The 18,676-nt window shown below is 38.3% G+C and overlaps 1 protein-coding gene across 5 annotated transcripts in view; it reads right to left on the bottom strand.

The window, feature by feature from the left end:
• The window catches only part of GABRG1 (gamma-aminobutyric acid type A receptor subunit gamma1), an 83,387-nt gene that overhangs the window by 42,887 nt on the left and 21,824 nt on the right, over positions 1-18,676 (bottom strand). For 4 of the 5 annotated variants that reach the window (XM_048848418.2, XM_048848421.2, XM_048848417.2 and 1 more), the window contains exon 2: positions 7,782-7,930. In XM_048848418.2, the coding sequence (XP_048704375.2) occupies positions 7,782-7,930 (149 nt within the window). Of the gene's footprint in view, positions 1-2,379; positions 2,640-7,781; positions 7,931-18,676 lie in introns of those variants that run through there. The other variant, XM_048848420.2, reaches the window with a different exon arrangement.

The raw sequence follows: 18,676 nt of genomic DNA, 5'->3' as shown, positions 1-18,676 counted from the left end.
TGCTGTTAAATGGGCCAGGAGACATGAGGTGAAATCCTGGCTCCACTGAAATAACTGGCAAAGATCCCATTTCAGCGGATCCAGCAAAATAGATAACCTAATCTCAGAATGAGATCAGAGTTTAGATGACATCAGGCTGCAGAGTACCCAAGTCAGACAAGACAGAAGTAAAGTTGGCAGGCTAGGGAAAACGTCACAAAGAATCTAAAACATCTAAGAATTAGTGAACACTGTAACAGCTTCTGACTGGGGGAGTATGGCCCCCTTTCATACTGCAGGTTTGCATTTTGAGGGTCCTTGTGAATCTCATGCATGGCCATTTAGTAGCTGGACCCTGTGTCTACGAGTGTCACTTTTTCTTTTGGATTTAGGCAGTGCCTGTATAGTACAGGTAAAAAATAGGGGTGGAGGGAACAGGGACAAGGGCGGGGGGGATGAAAACAGTGAACATTTTTACTTTTTCTCTTGTATTTCACATTGGAAATTCTGAAAATATCAACCATCTCAATCCATGTTTTTGTCACTTTGAGAACGGACCATACAGGGTGTGATGTTGCACTCCATATGTTTTATAGAAATATGCTTATGGTTGTGAATATGAGGTAACTGCAATTTGCTTTATGCAAAAAGTCTCTTGTAACATACCATAACAAAGGTTATAACCTACTGAATATATTCCTCCTATTTGTATGCATGTATCATTCTTGTATCTGAAGCTAGAAATAAAAAGTATAACACTGAGGTCCTATTGTAATTATGCAACGTGTTGGCCATTAATGGTGGCTCAGAATCTTGATGGCTCCCATTGACTAGGACAATTCATTGTAAATGGTTTATTTACCTGCAAACCTTCCTGAGTTCATGTGAGCCAACCCAGGAAGAATGGAGACTAGGGATCTTACAGTGACATGTGACCATGTCACAAGATACTGGAATCCATCTTAATCCTTGTATTTTTCCATTGATGAGACGGGGTTGGGGACAAGCACAGACAAAAGATTCCTGCCTTGTGCCAAAGCTATAAAAGGAGGTGGAGCAGGACAAAGGGGGTTGCCAGTCATGAGAAAAACCCTGGTTACCAAGGACTGTACCAGGGTGAAGGATTGGGCCCAGACTAGGAAGGAGTCTAGTCTGTGAAAAAAGCTTACTAGAACATCTCTGAGGGTGAGATATTACTTGTAATCAGTTTCTTAATGTATTAGGCTTAGACTTGCGTCTTTTGTTTTATTTTGCTTTGTGACTTACTTTGTTCTGGCTGTTATTACTTGAAATCACTTAAATCCTACTTTTTATACTTAATAAAATCACTTTTGTTTATTAATAAACCCAGAGTAAGTGATTAATACCAGGGCGAGCAAACCGCTGTGCATCTCTCTCTATCAGTGTTATAAAGGGTGGACAATTTATGAGTTTACCCTGTGTAAGCTTTATACAAAGTAAAATGGATGTATTTGGGGTTTGGATCCCATTGGGAACTAGATGATTTGCTGTGCAGTTTTCAGTTAAGTCTGAAACTTTGGGGGCTTAGACCAGACCCTGGGTCTGTGTTGCAGCAGGCTAGTGTGTCTGGCTCAACAAGACAGGATTCTGGAAGTCCCAAGTTGGCAGGGAAAATGGGCTCAGAGGTAATTCCAGCACATCAGGTGACAGTCACAAGGGGGTCTCTGTGACCAAACCCATCACATATGGGACTAAGGATGGAACAACATGGATCACTGTAAACTCAGGAGGGCCAAATGAACCTAAAAACCCCCTGAAACAAGCAAACAAAAAGCAAGGCAAGGCATTACCACACTTGCATTGTATTGATTTCCTAATTTATACAGATTAATAATAAAAACCTTCCACAAAGTAATGTCTGTATGTAATTTGGATTTATACAACCTTGTTTCCATCTAGAAGCCAGCAGTTTTATGTTAAGAACAAAATATGGTTTTAGAATGGCATCTTTATGCTCTAGGCATTTCAAAGTACAAACAACAAAGTTAGTAATAATGAATGTATAAATAAAGTGGTTATTAAGCAGTCAGCACAGCTCATGAATATTGGAATGAGAGGGACAGAGAAAGACTGGCTACACAATGGTGTTTTCTCTTATTAAATTTCAAAATTATCATAGGATTCTCAACTTTCATCTGGACAGTCACCAGAAACAGGCAGAAAAGGGAACCCAGTGTCTCCTTGAAAGGATTCTACTTTTAACAGTACAGCACTCCCCCTTGTTCTCAAATGCTGAAATGCTGTGTCAACATCAGGAAGAGACCAAATCCTGCTCTGGTATTTGAACCCCTGAGCTTCGGGCTCAGAGACAAAAATGTTGCTACTATAAATGAGTCAAATTAATTCAACAACAAACATTCTTCTGTGGGATATTATTACCTTGAAAGTTAAGGATAATCCCAGTCAAGTAACTTTTTTCTGCAAGTCTTGAGACGTTGAAACCAACACCAGATTTTATCAACATAATTGAAGTGGAGTATCGGATGAGTGCATTAATGACGGATTTTGTTTCTTTCTCTGTTAAATGTCTACTGCATTTCAATAAGCATCAGGACAGGAGTTGAAGGTGTAGTCTGTATTTCTTTGTATGGGTCAAATTTTGAGGCCAGTGAAGCACGGGGCTACAAGTTTTCCTGGTTCTGGAGAGAAGTAACAGAGGAAACAATGTGATAACCTATGCTTTATTCAGGGACAAAAGTCTGTGGAGAAAAAAGATTCTCAGAAACAGAAAGGCAATGTGGCTAATGAATAAGGCACACTGGCATGGGAGTCTGGAAACCTAGATTCCAATTCTGGCCCTACCAGTGACCTTGGACAAGTCATTTCACCTTTTTGTGCCTCTGTTTTCCTTCTTGGACTTTGTCTCATCTATTTAGACCAGTAGTTTTCAACCTGTGATCCACAGACCTCTGGGGGGCCCACAGACTATAGCTAAGATTTCCAAAGGGTTCTGCACCCTCCATTTGAAATATTTTAGGGGTCCACAAATGAAAAAACGTTGAAAACCACTGATTTGGAGTGTAAACTCTTCAGAGCAAGGTCACCTCTTTCTGTGTGTTTGTACAAAGTCAGGAACAAAGGAGCCTTGATCCATAAGAACAAAAGAATGGCCATATTGGGTCAGACCAAAGGTCCATCTAGCCCAGTATCCTGTCTTCCAACAGTGGCCAGTGAGATGTGCCCCAGAGGGAATGAACAGAACAGGTAGTCATCAAGTGATCCATCCCCTGTCACCCAGCTTCTGACAAACAGAGGCTAGGGACACAATCCCTGTCCATCCTGGCTAATCGCCATTGATGGACCTATCCTTCATGAATTTACCTAGTTCTTTTGTGAACCCTTTTATAGTCTTGGCCTTCACAACATCCTCTGGTAAAGAGTTCCATAGGCTGACTATGCTATGTGCTGCTATTAATTTCATTTGGTGACCCCTAGTTCTTGTGTTACGAGAAGCAGTAAATAACACTTCCCTATTACTTTCTACATTTCTGATTTTATAGACCTCTATCATATCCTCTTTTAGTAATCTCTTTTCCAAGCTGAAAAGTCCCAATCTTATTAATCTTTCCTCATACAGAAGCTGTTCCATACCCCTAATCATTCTGTTGTCTTTTTCTGAACCTTTTCCAATCCCAATATCTCTTTTTTTGAGATGGGGTGACCACATCTGCATACAGTAGTCAAAATTTATATAGAAGCAATATGATATTTTCTGTATAATTATCTATCCCTTTCTTAATGATTCCCAACATTCTGTTTGCTTTTTTGACTGCCGCTGCAGCATTGAGTGGATGTTTTCAGAGAACTATCCACAAAGACTCCAAGATCTCCTCCTTGAGTGGCAACAGCTAATTTAGACCCCATCATTTTATATGTATAATTGGGATTATGTTTTCCAATGTGCATTACTTTGCATTTATCAACATTGAATTTCATCTGTCATTTTGTTGCCCAGTCACCCAGTTTTGTGAGATCATTTTGTAGCTCTTCGCAGTCTGCCTGGGACTTAATTATCTAGAGTAGTTTTGTATCATCTGCAAATTTTGCCATCTCACTTTTTCCCCCTTTTTCCAGATCATTTATGAATATGTTGAATAGGACTGGTCCCAGTACAGACGTTTGGGGGACTCCACTATTTACCTCTCTCCATTGTGAAAACTGACCATTTATTCCTACCCTTTGTTCCCTGTCTTTTAACCAGTTACCAATCCATGAGAGCACCTTCCCTCTTATCCCATGACAGCTTACTTTGCTTAAGAGCCTTTGATGAGGGACCTTGTCAAAGGCTTTCTGAAAATCTAAGTACACTATATCCATTAGATTCCCCTTGTCCACATGCTTGTTGACCCCCTCAAAGAATTCTAGTAGATTGGTGAGGCATGATTTCCCTTTACAAAAACCATGTTGACTCTTCCCCAACAAATTATGTTCACCTATGTGTCTGACAATTTTGTTCTTTACTATAGTTTCAACCAGTTTGCCCGATACTGAAGTCAGGTTTACCGACCTGTAAATGCTGGGATCATCTCTGGAACCCTTTTTTAAAAATTGGCATCACATTAGCTATCCTCCAGACATTTGGTACAGAAGCTGATTTAAAAGATGTTTATCTCCCCCTTCCCCCCCCCCCCCAGCTGTTCCTCAGATGTTCTTGTCAACTGCTGGAAATGGCCCACCTTGATTATCACTACAAAAGTTTCCCCCCCCACCCCCACTCTCCTGCTGGTAATAGCTCACCTTACCTGATTATTCTCCTTACAGTATGTATGGTAACACCCATTGTTTCATGCTCTCTGTGTATATAAATCTCCCCACTGTATTTTCCACTGAATGCATCCGATGAAGTGAGCTGTAGCTCATGAAAGTTTATGCTCAAATAAATTTGTTAGTCTCTAAGATGCCACAAGTCCTCCTTTTCTTTTTGCAGACTACAGTTAGTAGTTCTGCAATTTCACATTTGAGTTCCTTCAGAACTCTTAGGTGAATACCATCTGGACCTGATGACTTATTACTGTTTATCAATTGGTTCCCAAACCTCCTCTAATGACACCTCAATCTGAGACAGTTCCTCAGATTTGTATTTAAGAAGAATGGCTCACATCCTCATCCATTAAGACTGATGCAAAGAATTCATTTATTTTCTCTGCAATGGCCTTATCGTCCCTGAGTGCTCCTTTAGCATATCGATCGTCCAGTGGCCCCACTGGTTGTTTAGCAGGCTTCCTGCTTCTGATGTACTTTAAAAAAATGCTGTTACTTTTTGAGTCTTTGGCTAGCTGTTCTTCAAATTCTTTTTTGGCCTTTCTAATTCTGTTTTTACACTTCACTTGCCAGAGTTTATGCTCCTTTCTATTTTCCTCACTAGGATTTTACTTTCACATTTTAAAAGATGCTTTTTGCCTCTCACTGCTTCTTTTACTTTGTTGTTTAGCCATGGTGGCACTTTTTGGTTCTCTTACTATGTTTTTTAATTTGGGGTATACATGTAAGTTAAGCCTCTATTAGGTTGTCTTTACAAAGTTTCCATGCAGCTTGCAAGGATTTCACTTTTGGCACTGTACCCTTTAATTTCTATTTAACTAACTTCCTTATTTTTGTGTAGTTCCCCTTTCTGAAATTAAAACTACTGTGTTGGACTTCTGTGGTATTTTTCCCGCCACAGGGATATTAAATTTACTTATACTATGGTCACTATTACCAAGATGTCCAGCTATATTCACCTTTTGGACCAGATCCTGTACTCCATTTAGGACTAATCTAGAATTGCTTCTCCTTTTGTGGGTTCCGGGATTAGCTGCTCCAAGAAGCAGTCATTTAAGGTGTCAAGAAACTTTATCTCTGCATCTCATCCATGTACATGAGGTGACATGTACCCAGTCACTATGGGGATAGTTGAAATTCCCCATTGTTACTGAGTTTTTTATTTTTATAGTCTCTCTAATCTCCCTGAGCATTTCACAGTCACTATCACCATCCTGGTCAGGTAGTCAGTAGTATATCGCTACTGCTATATTCTTATTATTTGAGCATGAAGTTACTATCCATACAGATTCTATGGTACAGTTTGGTTCATTTAAAATTTTTACTTCATTTGCTTCTACACTTTCTGCCACATATAGTGACACTCCCCAACCAGCATGACCTGTTGTGTCCTCCTGATATATTTTGTACCCTGGTATTACTGTGTTCCATGATTAGATACAAATCAGTAGTAACAGTGACAGGTTTCAGAGTAACAGCCGTGTTAGTCTGTATTTGCAAAAAGAAAAGGAGTACTTGTGGCACCTTAGAGACTAACCAATTTATTTGAGCATGAGCTTTCATGAGCTTTCGTGAATCTGGTCCACAAGTACTCCTTTTCTTTTTAGTAACAGTTAGTAACCTGTTCCTGAAACGGATTGCATTGTGTTATCTCCAACAGGACTAAAAATACTGGGTAGAAACATTTAAATAAATATTTGCAGATTTCAGGGTAGATTTTTGACACTCAATGTGGAATACCTTCTTCTCAAAGGTATCACATTTAAAATAGCAAAATGAAAAAACAAACAAACATGGAATTGCAGTAATTTGTTACCTATTTGATATTGCCTCTGTCAAGGTTCCTCCCCCACTCTGAACTCTAGGGTACAGATGTGGGGACCTGCATGAAAAACCTCCTAAGCTTATCTTTACCAGCTTAGGTCAAAACTTCCCCAAGGTACAAAATATTCCACCCTTTGTCCTTGGATTGGCCGCTACCACCACCAAACTAATACTGGTTACTGGGGAAGAGTGGTTTGGACACGTCTTTCCCCCCAAAATACTTCCCAAAACCTTGCACTCCACTTCCTGGACAAGGTTTGGTAAAAAGCCTCACCAATTTGCCTAGGTGACTACAGACCCAGACCCTTGGATCTTAAGAACAATGAACAATCCTCCCAACACTTGCACCCCCCCTTTCCTGGGAAATGTTGGATAAAAAGCCTCACCAATTTGCATAGGTGACCACAGACCCAAACCCTTGGATCTGAGAACAATGAAAAAGCATTCAGTTTTCTTACAAGAAGACTTTTAATAAAAATAGAAGTAAATAGAAATAAAGAAATCCCCCCTGTAAAATCAGGATGGTAGAGACCTTACAGGGTAATTAGATTCAAAACATAGAGAACCCCTCTAAGCAAAACCTTAACTTACAAAAAAGATACACAGACAGAAATAGTTATTCTATTCAGCACAGTTCTTTACTCAGCCATTTAAAGAAATCATAATCTAACATGTACCTAGCTAGATTACTTACTAAAAGTTCTAAGACTCAATTCCTGGTCTATCCCTGGCCAAGACAGAATATAGACAGACACACAGACCCTTTGTTTCTCTCCCTCCTCCCAGCTTTTGAAAGTATCTTGTCTCCTCATTGGTCATTTTGGTCAGGTGCCAGCGAGGTTACCTTTAGCTTCTTAACCCTTTACAGGTGAGAGGAGCTTTCCCCTGGCCAGGAGGGATTTCAAAGGGGTTTACCCTTCCCTTTATATTTATGACAGCCTCAAAAGTTAAATACTTTACATAGTACAAAAAAACAGATATATATATATACAATTTCTATTGTACTTGCTATAAAAAAGTGGAAATTTATTTTCACATATTCCATTTTATTTACATTCTGTTTGTCTAGCTTGATACATTAATTCATGAACAGTTGACTTTTAAACAGCTACTTGCCACCATTTCATTAAAGCCTATGCAATGTCTGCATTCTCTGGTTCATATTTTCTATTTACGATAATGTGAGATGAACTTACCTCCAATATCTGGCCGAAGTTTACTGTCATAGCCTTGAAGTAAGGAATCCAGTATGTGAGTGACATCTCCACCATGTATCTTTGGTGCAAGTACCCATGTTTTGTTCACTGTTAGATCTTCATCATCCTCATCATCTGCTTTATCAGCACTAAGGGTGGTTCAATGAAACATGAGGGAAGAAAAACAGTGAAACAAAATACACTCTGCAGGAAGAATGAAATGACAAAAAGAGTAAACATGGTAACCTAATTATTATGTAGAATAAAGATTTGAACATATTCTGATGCCAGCACATAGTTACACCTAATTGATATATTTTATTGCTTATTTTTTTCGGCAGCAGAGAGCACCTAGTATCTCATCCACCTGAGAAATGTGTCAAGAAGAGAGTTTGCCATTCAGATACAATAACTCAGATCACAAATAGAGTGAAGTTGAATGAAATCTTGACAGCAATTTTACCTTTATTTTGAGCTTTTTCTTAAGCTTTTCCCAATTCAATAGCTGTATTTAAATCACTATGTTAATTTTTCTAAGGGATGGTGAATCATGAGAGTAGGTGTCCCTCAGAAATCAAAACCATCACCTTAATGTCTCCAACTCTCCTAGTGCCCAGTGACGAGATTCCCAAACCAAGATTTCCCATACGGTAATACTTTGTTCTAGCCTCAGAATATTCTAAAACAGAACACATTTATTTTACTTAGTCCAAACAATGAGCAAGGATTCCTAATGTATGCATTCTTTTATGACTAAATGTTCATAGTTAGGAGCTAAAAGTTGTGTGTCATTAGTTTATTTACATTTAAACAGACAGCAGCAAGAGTGCTATATTATTCCTTTTAGTTCAAATTATTTGTTATCAGGACATTTTATTAAGATGGAAGAAATACACAAGGAAAACAATTACATGCCCATTTATTATCTACCTTTCAATTAGATAAGAAGCCATTTATAATTTATCACTGATTCAGAAGAAAAATGGTAGTGGCTTAAATGTGTGTCTATAGATCCACTCAGATGATCTCCAAAACACCAGCGAATGCCTGGAAGTAATTTTCATCTCCATTTGAATCAAATGAGTGTGGACTTAAATATTTCTCCATTGCTAATGTTTGCAATCTACGTTACTCATCCCCAAGGAAATTGCTGTGGGCTTCTAATCAAAGTGCATCAAACTGATAGTAGTAACTATGCAGTGTTGTTGTAGCCATGTTGATCCTAAGATATTAGAGAGACAAGGTGGGTGAAGTAATACCTTTTATTGGAAGAGCTCTGTGTAAGCTTGAAAGTTTGTCTCGCTTATCAACAGAAATTGGTTCAATAAAACATATTACCGCACCCACCTTGTCTCAGCAGTAACTATGGGAGTCATACAGTGTACCTTGACAAAGAGACAATGGCTAGCATTAATTATAATACAGCATATGGAACCCATAAAAGTCATAGTTTCAATGCTAAGATAAGCAAAGGTATTTAGGCAACAGAAAGGAGTTATATTATTATCCTTGGAAGAAGTTGCACATCAATACTGTTTAAAAAAATTACTGCTTTCCATTGTACTCTGAGGGTAAGATTTTTCAGAAGTGCCTAAGAGTGCATCTACAATGCATTTTAAAACCCATGGAAGCAAGTCTCAGAGACCAGGCCTTCAGACATGGGTTCATGGGGTTTTTGTCAACAGAGTTGACCTTACAGTTTGGGCTGGAGCTCAGTCTCTGAAACCCACCACGCTGCCTGAGCTTCCAAGCCAGAGCTCCAGCCCAAGCCTGAAATCTACACAGCTGTTTTTAATATTGAGGCAGGGGCCTTTACGCCCAAGCTCTGAGAGTCATTGCTGCAGGTTTTAAAAGGTAGAGCAGATATATCCTAGTGACTAATGATCACAAGCGTCACTGAAAGTCACTTAGGTGATTTGGAAAATCCCATATTTAGTTTTAAAACATTTTACTTTTCTATAGTGAATTAATGCCATTAAGATGTGTTATTATAAATGATGACCAACAGATTACAAAAGTCAATGCATATTTTTAATCATTAAAGGGAATTTTCGAAGTTCATAAGTCCTAAATGTCTAAACTAACTTAAAAGTATTCTGCACATATAAATCAAGTCCTCTTGATTATATTCCATCAAAATAGAATCAAAAAGAAAAAGTTCTACATGGAGAGAACATTAAGCCTATAGAGTCAAGTATCCAAACAAGTCAGGAAATGACACTGCAAGAATATGAATGCTCAGACTTAACTCTGCTCCTTTGTATAGATATCCCAAATTAGTCTTTAATCAGACGATCTCCTACCATTTCTCAAAATACATAATTAGGGCTGGTTGAAAAAATTCTATCAAAACTGTTTTTTTCCAATTGAAAATTGGGATTAAAACTAAACTATATTTTTTTCACAGAAAGTGTTGGCTTTCGGACGATGATTAATGTTAGCTTGGTTCCGTGTCTCACTTTGGGAGGCGGAAAGACCTTTTTGCTCATTTAGTGCCCCTAGAGGGAAGACTGGGCTGCTAGGGCTATGTGCTGGATGTCCAGGTGGTCAGGGGGAGCCCCGCACTGCTCTCTTCTCCTCCCTCTCCCTGCTACAACTACTGTGGCTGCTCAGTCTGTTCCTGGGGGGTCCCACTTCAGTACATGTTGCTGGTGCGGTTGTGAGGACAAGGCCATAGAATGTTCATGGTGTTTGGCTTGCTGCCAAAATTAAGCAGGCACAAGAGGGAAATTGCTATTTTCAGTGGTTTAGAATTGAGCCACAGCTGAATGGATTTTCATGGAATGAGCAAAAGGCACCTCTCTGATCTCAACGCTTGCCTCCTGGGAAAAATCAAAAGGCCTACAGCAAACAACAGAGGTGTTAATAACTATGCAAAAAGTTGTAAGAACCTTTTATAATAGAAAGTGTTAGGCAACCTAGATACAGGGGTCACTGCCAGCCCCCCCTGCAATAGTGTGGAAATCACTTAAGTGTTATGCAATGCCTTTCAAGTCTAAGGAACTAAACATCTCTATAGTACTGTACAGACATTATACAATATCAGCTATTAATTATTTAAAGATTCCCATTAGTGGAATTCCATACCGAACACTAAAATGAATAATAACAGAAGTCTCACAACTGTACATGCATCTTTTCAGAACTACCAATTGCTATTATTTTATGTTTTGTCCCTGTTTATACCAGCTTGGTTACTCTAATCACTGCTTAAATTTAGTAAAAGTATAGGGGCTCTGTACTCTCTTTGCTTTTCCCATTGAGGATAATGAGTAGTTAGACTGAATTTACAACAAATGTACATTGGATGGAGATATCACTGCTGTGGAGCAGGCCTTTTCTTCTTTTTTTATTTAAAGGTTCCAGCCCTGCAAATATGACTCCGTGCAGACAGAACCTACACCTACCAATGACTCAAAACCAGCAGGGCTCCATGCAGGTGCAGGGATCTGCTCAAGTGGAGCCACTTTAAGCATCAGTGCTTTTTCATTAAATTCTGAAGGAAGAGATGATGTGAATGGGATCATGTCCCCTTTTAGTGACCTTCCCACACCAATGTTAAGAGCCACCGACTCATAGCTAAAGGAGTTATATCTTTAGGTCAAGTGGTAAGGATATAACCAAAAGGTCTGACTGATTCTAGCACTTTTCTAAATTATAGTACTTTGATGTACTCTGCCATAGACTCACCTCTTTTATACATTAAACACAGGATAGAATATATTTTTTTTTATTATTTCACTATCCCCCCAACCAATGGGAACATTCCCTCCCCTCAACTTTCAAAACTCTATATTACAAATACAAATATAACTTTTTATAAGCTACTAACATCAACATTCATCAGTAATATGGTACTAGGAAAACAGATGGAAGAATTCCATCCTGGCATCCTTCAGTTTTTTCAAATTCACTTAAATAAGTCCAATGAGTATGATTCTTATTAGATGTCACATTTCTTATTTTGATTATTGGTCCAGGGTCTATATTTTAAAAACGCTCAATACTCGCCCTACCCAATGGCAAGGAAGGGGTATTTTTGTTCATTTTCTTGGGTGGCTATATTTTTTCTATGGCATAGAGGTGAAACTGTTGAATTAAAGGCTGTAGCTTGAATATCTGGCAAGGGCAGACTTCGGATAGAAACCTTTTTATTACTGTGCCATAATAAAAATAAATTATTGAATACTCATGTATATTAAAGCCACCCTTCACTCCCATCTTCTGCCACAATCCTTACTACTAGAACTCTACCCATTCCTAAAACAATGGAGGGAGGACAATTTTACTTTTTTATGTATATTTATTTTCTTCCAGTTTTAGTCACAGAACATTTCAGTACTTCCACTGCATGACATCTCTTTCCTCCTATGTATTACTGTAAGTGTAAAGTAATGGAAAAGAAATATGATTTGTCTCAACAAGATCCACTCTCTATGCAGCCTTTGGAGAATGTTTGTAGGCACTAAGATTAAGAATGAATTTGATAGACTGTCAAACATTAAAAATGTACTGTTCCCTGGCACTACACTAATTATCACCCATTATACTTCAGATGCTGAGTTTGACTTAACTATGAATTCTTTTAAAATAAAAATAAACTTGAAGGAGCATAAATAAGTCTTGCCATAAATAAAAAGTAATTTCATTTCTAAACAGAGGTTTTTATTACAGTGGCTATGATGATAAACTGAACAGTAACTACGTATATATGGTTAACTGTAATTAGATAAAAAGTGCCCTAATTATGCTTATACCCTCCAACTAATTAGAGACATTACCATGACTAATAAATCCCTGAGCATAAGTGACTAATGACTGAGTAAGTCTTTTCAGCATCAGGCAGCATGTTCATCTTTAGACTTTAATATCATAGGTCTTTGTTCTACTTTTAATATGAGGGGAAATAATCAGATGAGCTTTAAGTTGTAATTAACATTTGTCAGGTTATGCAATGAATTATAAAAAATAGAGCAGTGATATTGCTCCTTCTGCCAGATGCAGCATAAGTAAGGTTAGGTACCATACCAGGGATTATATGCACCCTATAGATGTAAGTGCCTAAACGCAATCAATGACCATAAAGATTAAACGTTTTAGATAAAGTGACCTTAGAGTTTTCATAAATGAATTAAATGATTAATTGTGGTTGATAAGACATTTTATTTCTGGATAATGGGAACTAATAGTGCACAAGCCACAGGGGAGTGTACAGTGTTCCCTATGACTTTATGAACTTGGAGACTTTGCTTTCCTTCCTAACACAGAATAATACTTATAATAAAAAGTTATGATGAGATGTCAGTAAGGTGGTCAGAACTGGGTCAACATTTCAGGTCAACGCTCTTCTAAAAGAGCTGAAATTTGCACTTAACTTCACTATTGCTTTGAACAGAACTACTAGCATTGCACTTACCTTTAGTCAAAGCCCATTGTTAACCCCTTCATTGCACTGAGTAGAACCTCAGAGTCACGAACACCTTGGGAATGGAGGTTGTTCGTAACTCTGAACAAAATGGTATGGTTGTTCTTTCAAAAGTTTACAACTGAACACTAACTTAATACAGCTTTGAAACCTTACTATGCAGAAGAAAAATGCTGCTTTTAACCATCTTAATTTAAATTAAACAAGCACAGAAACTGATTCCTTATCTTGTCAAAAAGTTTTTTAAAAAATTTTCCCTTTTTTTGGGTAGTAGTTTACATTTAACACAGTACTGTACAGTACTTGGGGAGCTTTTTGGGTTGTTTTTTTTTTTTTTTTTGCTCTGCTGCCTGATTGCATACTTCTGGTTTCAAATGAGGTGTGTGGTAGACTGGTCAGTTTGTAACTCTGGGGTTCTACTGTACTTCAGTATCTATTAACAGTCTACTGAAGTCACTACGTTGGTATTCATAACACATCCCCCATTCCACCTCCATATACCTGGGACATTTGATACTGGTTAGATATGAATGAACCAAGGAGAACGTTGAAGACAAAAGGAACAGTTTGTGTGATCAGCAGACACCAGAGTACAACTACATTAAGAAGACCCAGTCTTGGTTCTGTTCCTTTGCTCGATAGGCTGGCAGAGGCTGCAGTGTCAGTGCAGTCAGATTGGGCAGACCGGAAAGGGGAAAGCCAGTGCTTCACAATGCATAATCATTTAGAGATAACTAAAGATATGGTCAGAGCCCAAATATATTTAACAGAACGTGGAAGTAAGTAACAGCAAGAGCCTGCCTCCTGTGTGCTCTATCCTTAAAGGCCTTGTGGTTATAAAGCAGAAAAAGAGTGTGAATGTATCCACTAAATAAAAATCATTACAAGAACAAGATTCACAGGAGTAACAAATTAAGTTAACAAAATTAACAGCTCCAGTGTTCAACACACACACACACACACACTTTGTTACTCATTTATAGTCCCACTAGGTAAAACCCTTCTTCCATGCTGCACACAGGTGAGCCAATCATAACACAACACTAGTTATTCCTTTTAGGGCTTCCCACTGTGTTCTGTCTCAGCCTCCTGTGTAATCTAGACTGTATTAATTAGAATTTTGTCTTCCATTACTTTGTTTCTTTTTAATTAGAAATGTGATTTTGCCTTTTTGCCTTGACAAAGTTATGATTTCTTCATCTTTTCATTATGGCAAATAACCATCCTGACTAATGATACAGTTTGGGATATTTTACATATATACAATAAGGCTCTATTGATAAGCCTTCCAGATAAGGCTTCCAGCTGGTCAGACACCTGAACAGCCACTATCCTACTCCAGAGCATTGTAAATGGTCCTATACTATAAAGAATTTCTTTTTCATGGCCTGGTAATGAGGCTTCAGAAATTGGATGAATTGGCCAAAGGTCACATCATCAACAGGACCTGATCCGAAGCCCATTAAGGGCAAATATGAAACCAAAATGGACCAACTATACCTTCCAGGGGTTAGAGAAAAGCTGGGAGTCCTGGATATACAAAAATATTACTCATCAGTAAATACGTATTATTTCATTGCAATGAGTACTTAATCCAGAGAACTTCCCACCTCTGTGGCTGCAATTGGAGAACTAACCATATTGGGGGGTAGGGGGGAAGAGAGAGAGGCATTCTTAGAAAGTATGTTAAAGTAGATCAATCAAAGACGACAGTTTGATTCAAAGGTTGGAGCATATATATGAGGTAATCTCTATGTTGCTTTTGATGCATTACCTGTATTACCTTCTCTAGTGTTCAAAAGACACGAGGCAGACCTCCATGTTTACTACTCAGAAGGAACCCTATGCACTCTCTCCCATTCCTTGGGATGTGGGGTGCCTCTTCCTGTTCTCTACATTCCCCAACAGCTCTCTTTAGTCAACCTCATGCCCCTACATTCCACTCAATTTGCCTCCAGCTACCTCTATTCCCTGATCCCCACATTATCCTGCATCCCCCTCATTCTGCTTCCTGTGCACCACATTTCTTTGACTCCTCATAACCTCCTGTCCTATCCCCTAAAACATTCCCTTTCGCCTGCTCCCACAGTCTCATTTTCCAGTGGCAGCCTGGCTTTGGAAACAATGGAAGCTGGCAGCCTCACTTTCACCTGCAAAGAATAAAAGGACATGGAGGTCATTTTGCTGAGATCAAATGCAATCTCCCATTATTGTCAATGTGATGACAACAATTCTGTTTAAAGCCAAAACTTCATGAGCTTGAAGTTAGACATTCATGGAAACCCATTTAAAAGGAACCCCAAATATCACAAGTGTCACAATAAAGTCACAAGAGCTGACAATAATGGCTACATATTTTATGTTATGGAGGAATATAATGAAAAGCTAGGGTTAGATTTAAATACTAATCAGTGTGTCCTTGTATATGAATAAATAAAGGCCTTAGAAATGTTCTGAATATAACTAGCCTTCTTCTGCTCAAAACATGTAACTTCTAATAATCAGTTCTGCCACCCTTTTTCACATTGCCTCCCCAAGCGGATCCAATAATTTCAAACAAGACTGCTTGCAGACTTGCAGACAGTGCTTTACAATGTAAGAATCTGGCCCTAAGGCAGTAGAAAAATTTAAAGGAAGAGGAAGTCTGAATATACTGTTAAAACATATTGTACACAGAAATAAGAAGCACTTTTATTGAGCAGGAGGAATGGTTGAGGTTTTAGAGGATATACTAGATACAAAAAATTGTTTAACATTAAATATTAAAAACTTTGTTTCAAAATCAAAAACACTCAGCTCCCTAATAGAAACCCTTTCAGTTATCTTCCAATCATTCTGTGTAATGAAATCCTTTGCCAATTTTTTTAAGTGCCCAGGCAATCAAGCTTGCAGTATCTTAATGGGTATGCCAAGGTGATCAAGCCTCTTCTGATTCATCATAGATTAGCAATATATCTCCAAAGGACATTAAAAATATTCTCCCACAAATAATAAGCTCAGCAATTTAAGTTTTAGTCACAGCAAGATCTTCACTTGAAACAGTTTTCTTATATTTCTGATTAAATGACCTTCAACATCTGTGATGCTTGCATAACAAAGTCTATCTGAACATAGGTAACTGAACTTTCAGTACAACCAAACTTATCTCTGGGTACTTAACAAGGACATTGTCTGTCATCTCTTCGAGTAAATATTCACTGTTCCAGTTTCACTAGTTCTTTCATAAAATCTTGGTTGAATCTGTGAACAAAGTCACACACGGAAGAATAGATTCTAAAAGATATTCCATTTAAATGATGTTCCGAGGAAGTTATACATTGCTCTCTCCTGCTTTACATATATTTTTAGGTGGATACTGTCTGTAATAAATTTTAAATTGACCTCTGATGGTTATTATTGCTATTGGTTTAAGCAGCTTGTCAAGGTTCCTCCCCACTCTGAACTCTAGGGTACAGATGTGGGGACCTGCATGAAAAACCTCCTAAGCTTATCTTTACCAGCTTAGGTCAAAACTTCCCCAAGGTACAAAATATTACACCCGTTATCCTTGGAATGGCCGCTACCACCACCAAACTAATAGTGGTTACTGGGGAAGAGCTGTTTGGACGCGTCCTTCCCCCCAAAATACTTCCCAAAACCTTGCATCCCACTTCCTGGACAAGGTTTGGTAAAAAGCCTCACCAATTTGCCTAGGTGACTACAGACCCAGACCCTTGGATCTTAAGGGCAATGAACAATCCTCCCAACACTTGCACCCCCCCTTTCCTGGGAAATGTTGGATAAAAAGCCTCACCAATTTGCATAGGTGACCACAGACCCAAACCCTTGGATCTGAGAACAATGAAAAAGCATTCAGTTTTTACAAGAAGACTTTTAATAAAAAATAGAAGTAAATAGAAATAAAGAAATCCCCCCTGTAAAATCAGGATGGTAGATATCTTACAGGGTAATTAGATTCCAAAACATAGAGAACCCCTCTAGGCAAAACCTTAAGTTACAAAAAAGATACACAGACAGAAATAGTTATTCTATTCAGCACAATGCTTTTCTCAGCCATTTAAAGAAATCATAATCTAACACATACCTAGCTAGATTACTTACTAAAAGTTCTAAGACTCCATTCCTGGTCTGTCCCTGGCAAGAAGCAGCATACAGACAGACCCAGACCCTTTGTTTCTCTCCCTCCTCCCAGCTTTTGAAAGTATCTTGTCTCCTCATTGGTCATTTTGGTCAGGTGCCAGCGAGGTTACCTTTAGCTTCTTAACCCTTTACAGGTGAGAGGAGCTTTCCCCTGGCCAGGAGGGATTTCAAAGGGGTTTACCCTTCCCTTTATATTTATGACACAGCTTTAAAGCTTTAAACTGAAATTATCATTGGACTAAATGTAGCAGAGCCATTCCGTAATGACCACTTCTTTTTTACCATGTATGTTCTGATTTCTCTTGAAAAGCTTTGTTCAGGAGCTGAAGTACCCAAATCAATTTAAAAGTGATCTGAAGCCTTAACAATGTTGCCCATTTTACATAACTGTCCAGAAGTCAGTTGAGTTTTTCATTTAACTAACTCTATTCAGAACCATGAGAATTTCTTTGTGCTGATTTCAAAACTGCTCAATTTTGTGATCCCAAAACAATTTACCTTGATTGACAGAGGGATTTCAGATAGGCTGCTTTTGCATACAGGGCTTTTAGCGAGCATTTGCAAAACCTTATTTCCAGTATTTTGGATTTACAAAGGACAACATCTAGCTGTTCATGCATCCCCTTCTTTCATAATTTGAGATAAGAAATAAGATTCTTGTGTGACTAAAATAACATATGCTGAAAAGTGAACAAAGAGATAACAGCTGCCTTCTCCTCCCACACACACACACAAACCTTAACATTGTTTGGCCAATTACGTTATCAGGGTCAGCTTAGGTTACTCGCTCAGAGTTCCAAGAAGACATCCAAAAATGTAAGAAATATCTTCTCATATGGTTTCTGCGGCTTGGTTTAAAAAAAAATCTTCCTGGAAAAAGTTTCATTGGGAAAGACTGTGCAAATGCTATCTTACTGAAGACCACACATATCTTTTGTTCCATCACAGATGACAGCAGCAATGGTTTCTCACTCTATTCCATATTCACATGTCAATTCCCTCCACTGTAATCTTGTTGAAGATGTTTCAAGTAGTTTATTTTGGATGTCAAAACTTGTGCAGCTTGATAATTGTGACATCCACTTTTGCATTCTAGGCACACATCTGCACCCACTGTGAGAAACTCACTGAAGTTGCCTGTCTCATTACCATGGCCCTTAAAGCAAGTCTTTGTTTAGCAAGGTACTTGAGAGTGCTCATTATTTTCAACAAGGAAGCTCTTCCTTTTTTCCTATTCAGATAGTTTTAATATCTGAACATCAGTAGAATTCTTATTCTGACTGTGCCAAAGAACAGCTGGATAGTGTAAATGTGATTGGGATTTTCAATT

Source organism: Caretta caretta, chromosome 4 (assembly GCF_965140235.1).
Source record: "Caretta caretta isolate rCarCar2 chromosome 4, rCarCar1.hap1, whole genome shotgun sequence".
Taxonomy (NCBI): Eukaryota; Metazoa; Chordata; order Testudines; family Cheloniidae; genus Caretta; species Caretta caretta.
Note: the sequence above shows the minus strand (reverse complement) of the source record. Positions and strands in the feature narration are given on the sequence as shown.